The 9,396-nt window shown below is 36.4% G+C and overlaps 1 protein-coding gene across 1 annotated transcript; it reads right to left on the reverse strand.

Annotated features, from left to right (window-relative positions):
- Positions 1-4,407: 4,407 nt before the first annotated feature.
- Positions 4,408-8,253, reverse strand: LOC106055107 (probable basic-leucine zipper transcription factor Q). Its single transcript, XM_056026449.1, has 3 exons — positions 8,005-8,253; positions 6,798-6,821; positions 4,408-6,060 (listed from the first exon to the last, which is right to left on the reverse strand). The coding sequence occupies exons 1-3, from the start codon at positions 8,251-8,253 to the stop codon at positions 4,408-4,410; spliced, it is 1,926 nt and encodes a 641-aa protein (XP_055882424.1).
- Between the last annotated feature and the right edge of the window lie 1,143 nt (positions 8,254-9,396).

Here is a 9,396-nt window from a genome sequence, read left to right on the forward strand (position 1 = left end):
TAACTTTAATGACTTGTGAGGCGTATAATAGGCACTATCTTGATGTACCCTAAGCTATATTGTTGAATAATAAAATATTAAAATTAAGATTGTTTGTATCATTTGTGAATGATTCCTGTAATGATTTTAGAAGGCGTCTATATAGGTCTATGTATTTAGTGATTATTGATCTGTGCTTATTTCAGCTGTCGATAATAGATCTGAATATTGATTTTTTTTTAAATGTAGATCTATGTCTAAGTGTGATCGGAATGGTTATTATTGGCGCACATAGGCCTATAGAAAATACTATAGAAAATGTTGAATATTCGGAGAAAAAAACAGCCATTTCATTTTTAAACACCTCTCTTTACTGCTTTAAAAAATATGGTTCAAAATAACACAAGTTCAATTGTCACATTTTATGTAAGCTTGCATGCATGATTTGCACATGATTAGGTCTAGTTACTTTTTTTTTAGTCATATTCTACAATAATTACAGTAAAATGACGCTAGAAATTTTGGCAAGATATAGAATTCCCTGCACATGAACAAAAGTATAGAATAAAAAATAAAAAGTGCATAACATATGTTCTAACCCAATTATATACTTTTTATTCTTATAAATAACAGATGTCACTTATAGATGTTGTTTAAAAAAATAAATCAACAAATAAACTTCCTGCGTGTATTTAGGCCTATGTGTTAATCTTGTTGTTTTTGTAACTTAGAGATTTAAACTACTAAAAATCCTGGCTGAAGATTCTGATGATGATCCGTTGGCTAGACAAGATCACTAGTTTGAAACTGTGGCAAAGAACACAGCAGCAGCTGATTGAAGAAGACATCCTTTAGAGACGCTCCATTCACAAGCATCCAACACGGCAAGACTGGAACCTTCCCCCCCCCCCCCCAAGGAAAGAGTAGGCCCTAAAAAGGATCTTGGGAGCGACCCAGAAATACATGGTGCCGAAACTAACGGCAGATGATTGAAAATCAGATACCTAGTAAATGGACAAGACGTGAGGACAGTTGGAAAGACTTGCACAGAGCCGAGACGCCTGGAGAAAGTTAGTTGCTGATCTATGCCACAGACGTGACAACAGGCGTAGAGATGATGAAGTCATAACTGATTCAAACAGCTTGTTTCATTCTGTAATTGCTAGCCTATCACATGTAAGAAGAAAAGTGTTTAGTCCCAGTATTTTATTAGATAGTGTTTTTCTATTTGTAAGTTTTTGTTATTTATACGAACTGCTGAGAGTGTTACAAAGTTGCTCCCGATCAATCAGTTTTAAAGACGTGGTATTTAGTTCGTCCAACAAATTCGATTAACACTCTGAATTTCAGGGAAGATGATAAGGCAGGGTGGTTGGAACAACTTGGAGCTGCTTTTTTATTTTTGTGCCTCCACGTGTGGGACCTATCTGAGCCCAAATTTCCCGCTATATTGGAAAAGCGGGAGGGGGGAGCATTGATTTATAGCTGAAGCTTGTGTGATTACCGTGACTTTCTGCTTTGAGATTTTTCCTCTTCCAAGACTGTTTTGTAAACATGTAGGTCTTTATTTAAACAATCAAAATATAAAAGATCCTTAAAAAAACAAAAAAAAAAGCTTATCTAAAGGGAAAAAATGCATTAATCACAGCCATTTATTGCAATGTTTAACTCTCTGTTTCTATGTAAATCAAAATTAATTAATTATTGCTATTTGATTTATTAATTGGTTAATTTACTATTAGTTAGTGAGTTTTCATCGACCATGAATAATTGTGCACTATTTCAACTTCATCCGAGAATGGAAAGTGAGAAAAAAAAGTACACACATTTTTCTAGACAGACAGACGAAGTGAGTAAATATAAGCTTTGAAAAAAGTTGAGAGAGAGAGAGAGAGAGAGAGAGAGAGAGAGAGAGAAGCAGAAAAATAAAAAAGGCTGTACATAAAGTAGTTTCTATTATATTTATACTTGAAGAAGTAAGGGGAGTAAATCATGTGCATTTAAAGTGTGTCCAAAAAATTGTAAAAACCCGTTTAAATATTTTGTTTCAGATAAAATATTTTAAGAAGCCAAGAGTTCACGTCCTAGCCCATTTCAACAACATAACAATACATTAGTTATCTATCAATAATGAATTAGTCTATCACGCAAATATTTTCTATCAAGTGTAACTTGTATCAAGTTAACTTTGTTTATAATTAGCAGGTGTCTAATTCACTAGATTTCAAAATAACATACACATATCAAATTTCTCTCTCTCTCCATCTTTTTTTTTTTAGTGTTTCCCTAATTTTTTCCTTAACGGAACGCTTCGCACATTCTGTGAATTTATCGGAACACTTTGCTTATTTTTTTTAGGTTAATTCACGTGGCTGCCTACTATTTAATTATTCCAGTAGTTTATGGAACACCTATTCAGTTTGGGAAACACTGCCCTACAATTTCAGGTGCTAATGTGGTAGTGTAAGTAGACTGTGTGCGTTTCTTGCCCCTAAAATATTATTGCAAAGATTTTTTTTTGTATACAAATGCCTTAATATAATAATGTTTCTGTTATACAAATAAAAGTAATTAAAACAAAATAAGGCGAACAGAGTGTATGAATTTACTTCATGCAAGTTTATAAAAGTGCATTAATTCTTATAAGTACGCGCGTGTTTTTAAGAATGTGGCAATAAATGTTTGAATATCTTCACCCTCCCCAACTCTCTCTTTTCAAAGGATGACCTCCCAGTGAAACAGCCTGCTCAACAAATCCACTTCAAAGAATGATCTGCTCAGCTGACTCTCCAGCCCGTAAATGAAAGTAGCCGTGCACCAATAATAACGGCAATAGAAATGGCAATAGAACGGATCAAAACAATGACATCCAATGTTTCCTGCTCACTGTAGTTAGAACGTCTGCGGAAGTTCACTTCTGGGTTCTTTGATGATCTCCCATGAATACACAGCATTGTGGGTTTATGACTTAATTTGAAGACATTTTATTTTATTAATGTAAGAGGTGACTTCCGCGAAGCTCAATACTGATATAAACTGTATTTTTCATAAGCTGAAATTCCATTGTAACATAAGTGCTCATATATTCATCAATGTTGCTTTGAAACTTAGGCTAAGCATTTATTCTTGGCGAAAACTTCCCCCTCCACATTTTAAGCGAATTTTTTAGTATTCAACGACCACTATTTATGGTGTAGCTGATCGTATTGTACATGAGAGACAACTCAGATTAGTGTAGAGACATGGTCTAAACCTTAATCCACTTTTTGTTTAATTATCAAAGCCTAAGATTTATTCTGGCTTTTCATATGTTATTGTTTACAAATCTTTTTCTCACAAACACAAACAAACAGTAAAAACAAATAGACACACACAAGCGTATTGGTTTTTTAAATCCGTTTTAAAAATTTGATTTCATTTAGTATCAGTTGTATAAAAGTAAACATTTTTTATGCACTCTAGGATACAATAACATTGTCAGGATTTAAAAGGTTAAAAAAAAAACAGAAGGAGTAAGCCGACATGAGAAATAAAATTCACGATAAAAATGAAAGAGCTTGTGAAAGATGATGACAGGCTAGAAAAAGACAAAATAGAGAGAGGAGAAGACATAGTAGATGAGAACTTGACGAGAGACAAAGAAAGATGAAGATGAATGTCCCAGTAGTTGATCAAGAGATGAAAGGGAGTGAAGAGGTAAAACAAGTGTGTGTGTGTGTGAGAGAAAGATAGAGAAACATAAGGAGAGTAACTGTAAAAATGGGAGAGAAAGAGAGAGATAGAGACATAGAAAGTATTATGCAAATAACATAAACAAATCTTTTTTTTTTTGGTAAAGTTGTGTAAAGTTTGATTCTAATTAACAACTAATGTGAGATGTCTCATACACAGAGAGACACGTCTTAACTTTCTAATTTTGTAAACAAATGTTTACTTTAAGCCAGGTAACAAGATAAGTATAAGGACTACACGACTGCAGTACACGTGATAAACTTAATGTTGACAATATACTTTGAAATGTCATGTAGACATTTCTATGAATTAGCTCTTTCATCTGACGTCATTTAGTTCTCACGTTCAATCCTTTGCCCTGCACAGTAACAACAAACTTTCAAATGTCTTTTCAATTCTCTGGAGACAGACGATGTTGAAAAAAACTGAAATGATGTCTCCAGCTTCGATATTACACTGCAAGTAAAAGAAAGGAATTACGCCCTATCTACGAGAAGAGAGAGTACAACAACCAGCTCATTAGTCTTACAATGCACATTGAGAGCAGGATATCCCGTGGCTATATGAACATTTTATAATCATATTTTTAAAGTTGATAAACAATGGCGTTATATCACAAAATATATACTTTGAAGCAAATATCACATTTCGTTTTGTTATTATTTTGTGTCGAATCTCCATTATTTCATGATCACTTCAATTTTGTAAACTTTCAAAATACTGATCAACAGATACGAAATCCAGTAGCCAATCTGTCGTCTCAATGTCACTATTTGGATGTTCCTTGTTAGCGTCATGGGCGTGCCTTTCAGTTGCTCTGCTAATGTCACTGGAGGTTGAGCAACTTGCTCTGGGGTCAGCAGTTGGGTAGCAAAGGTCAAAGGTTGGAGCAGAAAATGCAGAAAGATTATTTTCATTCAGGACAATATTGGTTTTGTCGTTGAAAGCTATTCTTAGATTCTTTTTGGAATTTACACCTGCGTGATTACCTGAGCCAGAGAATGCCGTAAAGTTGATTGTGTTTCCTGATATTCGCTTTTGTTTAGAAATATTGTTTTCTGTACATAATGTTGAACTTTGTAGTTGTCTAGCAAACGGCTCGGTATTTTCTGTAGCTTGACTAGTTTCTTTTGTTTTTGTCGATTTGGCATTGCACTTAGGTTTGCCTTTTGAACACTGGGCTTGATTCATCGGATTTAATTGTGCCACAAAATTACCTTCTGGTACAGGAGTCCAGGTCTGCCTAGGTTGTGTCGAGGGTGTTGGATTATGTTGTAATGTAAACGTGGGGTGGACAAGGTGGTTAGTTTTCCATTGTGAGTATGGGTGCGGATAGATTGATTTGACTTGTTCATTAGGTCTCATTGGTAACACCTGATGACGTAAACCGGGTAAATCCTTTGAGTTAAACCTAGGTGTCAACTGTAGAGAGCCATGTTGCTTTGGAACATCAAAAGAATATGTTTCAGGCTTATGGTACTTTCCAAAGTGTTGAATAAGTTGGGCTTGTTGCTGGTTCTGCTGGGCCATTAACAATAGTCCTAGTTTAGGCTGTCGTGGTTGCTGTGCCTGTACCTGCGGATACAAGTGTTCTTGTTTTGGCTCATATTGCGGCTTCTGTTTCTGGTGTTGCAGTAGTTGAGACTGTTTGTGCTTTAGTAGAGGCGGTATATGTTGATCGGATCTATGCTGTTGGCTTTGGATTTGCGGTTGGTGATGAAGCGTCTTTTGCAGCTGTTGAAATAGTAATTGTTGTTGCTGTTGTTCTTGATTAAGCTGTGGTTTATGATCAAATTGCGGTGTTTGATGCAACATCTGTTGCTGTAAATCACAATGTAGCTGTAACTCTTGGGTCTGCTGTTGCTGATCAAGCTTTAGGTGTTGTGGTTCAAGCTTGACATGCGATTGTTGATGATGTAGGTTGAGCTGTGAATCTAGCTGTTGACATAGTCGTGGTTGTGACTCAGGTGTTTGAATCTGTTTTTGCTGGGAATCTTGCGGATTTTGTTGTTTGTGATTCTGTTGCTGAGGTGACTGTTGCAGTAACATTTCTTGATACAGCTGCTGTTGTTGTAACTGGTACTGCAACTCTTCCTGTTGCATCGCCTCTAGTTGCTTTTGTAACCGCTGTTGGTGCAACTGAGACTGTTGATGAAGATGCGCAGATACACCGTGGGTCCTGTCGTGCTCTTCTATTTGCCTCATCATATGAATAATGTAGGCCGTGGCATTCTTCACAGTGTGACATTTGGAGCCAACCTTGTTGCCTGACACGTTAGGGAATAGAGGAATGTCCATTCTCTTCAGCACATGAAGTGCCTCGTTTAAGATTCGCTGCCGCTCTCTTTCCTGAAATAAAAACAAGAAATACAGTATAAATAGTTTTAAAAAAACAACATTACATCGTTTATGCAACTTATTGAGAAATTAAGTGATTGTTTTTCTCTTTAAAAAAAAATGAATGATAGATTTGAAAACATTTTTTTCTACCGCGACCCCTACCACCTTCTCCCCGAGAAAGAATCCTGGTTAAGTGAATGTATAGATCTAGTACACGTTATAATATTTTCCTGAATAATGCTTTACATTCGTAGATTCCCGATAGCGATAGTCCTTTCAAGAACGCGATAGTCCTTTCAAAACCGATCTAGGATCTAGATCTAGGTTTCGTCTCTAGCCAAATTTCTTCTTCTTAATCCTGTGTACTCATAGGGGAGCATAGGGCCGCAACCATACCTCTCCAGCGAACTCGGTTCTGAGCAGCTTTCTTCATCTTCTCCCATGTCATTCCAGTACCCTCAGCTTCACTGATGACTGACCTCTTCCAGGTTGGCTTGGGTCTGCCCACTTTGCTCTTTCCTTGTGGGTTCCAATACAGTGCCTGCCTTGCAACATTGGTGGCTGGTTTTCGCAGGTTGTATCCCATCCAGCTCCATTTTCGTTTTGTGATGTCTTGGGCTATGGGCTTTTGTCTAGTTCTCTCCCACAAATCGACAATAGTTATCTTTTCAGGCTACCTAGCCAAATTTACATGTATTTATTTTTTAATTTAAAAATTATAACAGTCAAACTAGAGTTTGACCTACCCAGGTTCCTCCAAGGAGGAGTGACTGAAATAGAGGTATTGTAAAAATAGTTGTCAATGTGAACAACAAAAACAAATTATCAAATTTAAATTAAAAATAAATTTTTAGTGCATAGGTCGTGAATTAAACCCATACTTGGATTCTGCATAAGATTATTTGTCCTCCTACCTCCCCCCCCCCCCAAAATAAAAATGCGCTCGTTTGTAGAGTATCCGTCTAAGCTGTTTTGTAAGACCCCAAAGCTCTGCACACATAGGATCCAAACGCTCGAGAATATAATAAATGTAGTTTGAGTTGAAGATTAAAGTTTTTCCTGAGTAATTAATTCGCTGACGTTTTTTTTCCCCTAGCCAAGCACACACTACCCCGCCATGTCAAAGGCAACGAGGACAAATGGTTTGTTTTCAATAGTTTTAAAGTATCGAAAGAGAGTTTCAAATTAATCTTATATTCGGGCAAATTATACAAAGACTTGCCTTTGAGTATCAAGATAAAAAGGAAAAGGGCTGCATTTCATATGTACGGAAAGGGGGCCCACCACCATATTCTTTGAACCCGGGCCCACGTGTACCTTGCTACGCCACTGGACCCTCTTATTTTGCCATGTATAAAATTATTAACCAAACAAGCTAAATATTAGATTGATTTAATGAAAGGAAACAATGTTATATAAAATCTGCAGTACCTGACATGAAAATATCACAGGTTTTTATTTAAATTAAAAAAAAAACTGTTTATGATATAAAAAATGTAAGACCTTAATAATTGCGGTTTCCCCCAGAAAAGGGAGGAAGAGAGAGAGAGAGAGAGAGAGAGAGAGAGAGAGAGAGAGAAAAACAGATTGAAAGCCAGAGTGACCTAACTTGCCTTTTGTTTTTATACGGCAGATAAGTTTACTGTTACGTAGATCTAGCACTCTCTTACCAACCCTAGCTCCGGTTCATTGGTCTTTCCTTCAAACAAATCTAGATCTGAAACCATCAAGTTTATTCCAACACACCACCTCCCTTTAACTGCCCAGCTTCGACGTAGCTGCTAATATCAACGTTTTATTTCGGCGTTTGTAGAGCTCCCTAATACACACTATTTGGAAGGTGAGTTATTCGAATATGGGCTTCGAGACTACTGAAACAATGTAGTGTTTCTAGATCTTCGATCTAACAAAATTACAACAAAGATACTATAAACTAGAAAATGGTTGACTCACCTGTTGATTAGCTTTAATTCTCAACTGATCAGCTCTCTCCAATGAAAGTCCTTTCAGTTTCTTACTTTTGGAGCGTCTCACTTCTTCATAATTGTTTACTCGAATTTCTCCTGAAGAATTATCTTCCGTATTTTTAGCATTTTCTTTGGAGGAGCTGGCATATTTTCTTTTCCCATTTGGCTTCTTTGTGTTCTCTGAAACTTCTTGTGCTGATGATGTTGTTGAAGGCAATAAAAAATTATTCTCCATAGCGAAAAGTCAGTTCCAGACTTAAGTCTTAACGTATGAATAGACTACAACTCGAGAATGATGATGCTATATATCCTCATGAGTCTTCATCAACACTAAATAACACACAAGTTTATGTATACTGAATAGATGTGAACGTTTTAGTCATCTACTTCTTAGCACTATAAGGATCGAGACGCGAAATCAGATGCGTAAAGCGAAATATCTGGAGTTCTAGTCTTCTTTGACAATGGTCAGCGTTACCTAGCAACCACGCGGACAGGGCGGGGCTTATGGTTGTAAATAGTAGGATGGGCACGCACCCTCCCGTTAGGGCCAAAATAATCGAGGCCACTTGAGCGGTCAGTTCACGAGGAAGTAAGGAACTATTGACTGCTATGATTGGTCGAGCGGGTAGATGAAAGAAAGTAGCCGCTGTCCTCTGTAAACCATTATCAGTTGCAGTTACTGAAATAGCATCAGTGACATTCCTAATGAGAGAGGTGGTGTATTATGCCACTGTATTATTACATTTATTAGTATCTGTTATTCATTGTTGTGTTGGTTTGACTAAAATGAAATAAGTTAAAAAGAGAAATATTTTTTGTTTCGTTCTGTCTACAAAATTAAAAAACAAAAGCCCTTAGTCTAAGTCAATCCGAATACTGGAGCTACATCCAAAATGTTTAAAAATTCGATTTGGTCGCAATAGTTGTATAGGCCTTCAATAAAAAAAAAAGAGAACTTCATCGTTTTCCCCCTGACTGAAATATGAATTGTCTTTATAGTGTTGGAGAAATGGATCGTTTATAATGTACCTCCATTGGTTGTCAGGACAGACGCCGTTACTAATTAATCCGGATAATCGACGTTTTCCTGTATGCTAAGTAAAGGAGGAGGAGGGGATTAAAGTTTATTTTTTTTTTAGTTCTATTTCTATGCACTATAAAAATTTTTAGTTGACAAATGCTCCTAACATAAAGATTTATTTGAAAAACGTTTTTTTTTTTCGTTTGCCATCGTTATTTTTCTCTTTCTTCTTCTGCGTTCTCATTGTACTGTTGGGGGGTACAGATAACCAGACCTATATCTGAGATGAATAGAGCAGTGGTTTCTAGATCAGGTAACTCTCCATAGATTTTTATTTTTTATGTAATCTAAATG

Source organism: Biomphalaria glabrata, chromosome 4 (genome assembly GCF_947242115.1).
Source record: "Biomphalaria glabrata chromosome 4, xgBioGlab47.1, whole genome shotgun sequence".
In the NCBI taxonomy this organism is placed as follows: domain Eukaryota; kingdom Metazoa; phylum Mollusca; class Gastropoda; family Planorbidae; genus Biomphalaria; species Biomphalaria glabrata.

Excerpts from the sequence above, each read along its gene's own strand:
- LOC106055107 (XM_056026449.1), bottom strand. The coding sequence starts at position 8,253 with ATGGAGAATAATTTTTTATTGCCTTCAACAACATCATCAGCACAAGAA. Across the intron at positions 6,822-8,004 it reads GAATTAAAGCTAATCAACAG|TCACTCCTCCTTGGAGGAAC; the intron begins GTGAGTCAACCA and ends CCTCTATTTCAG. Across the intron at positions 6,061-6,797 it reads TCCTCCTTGGAGGAACCTGG|GAAAGAGAGCGGCAGCGAAT; the intron begins GTAGGTCAAACT and ends TTTTTATTTCAG.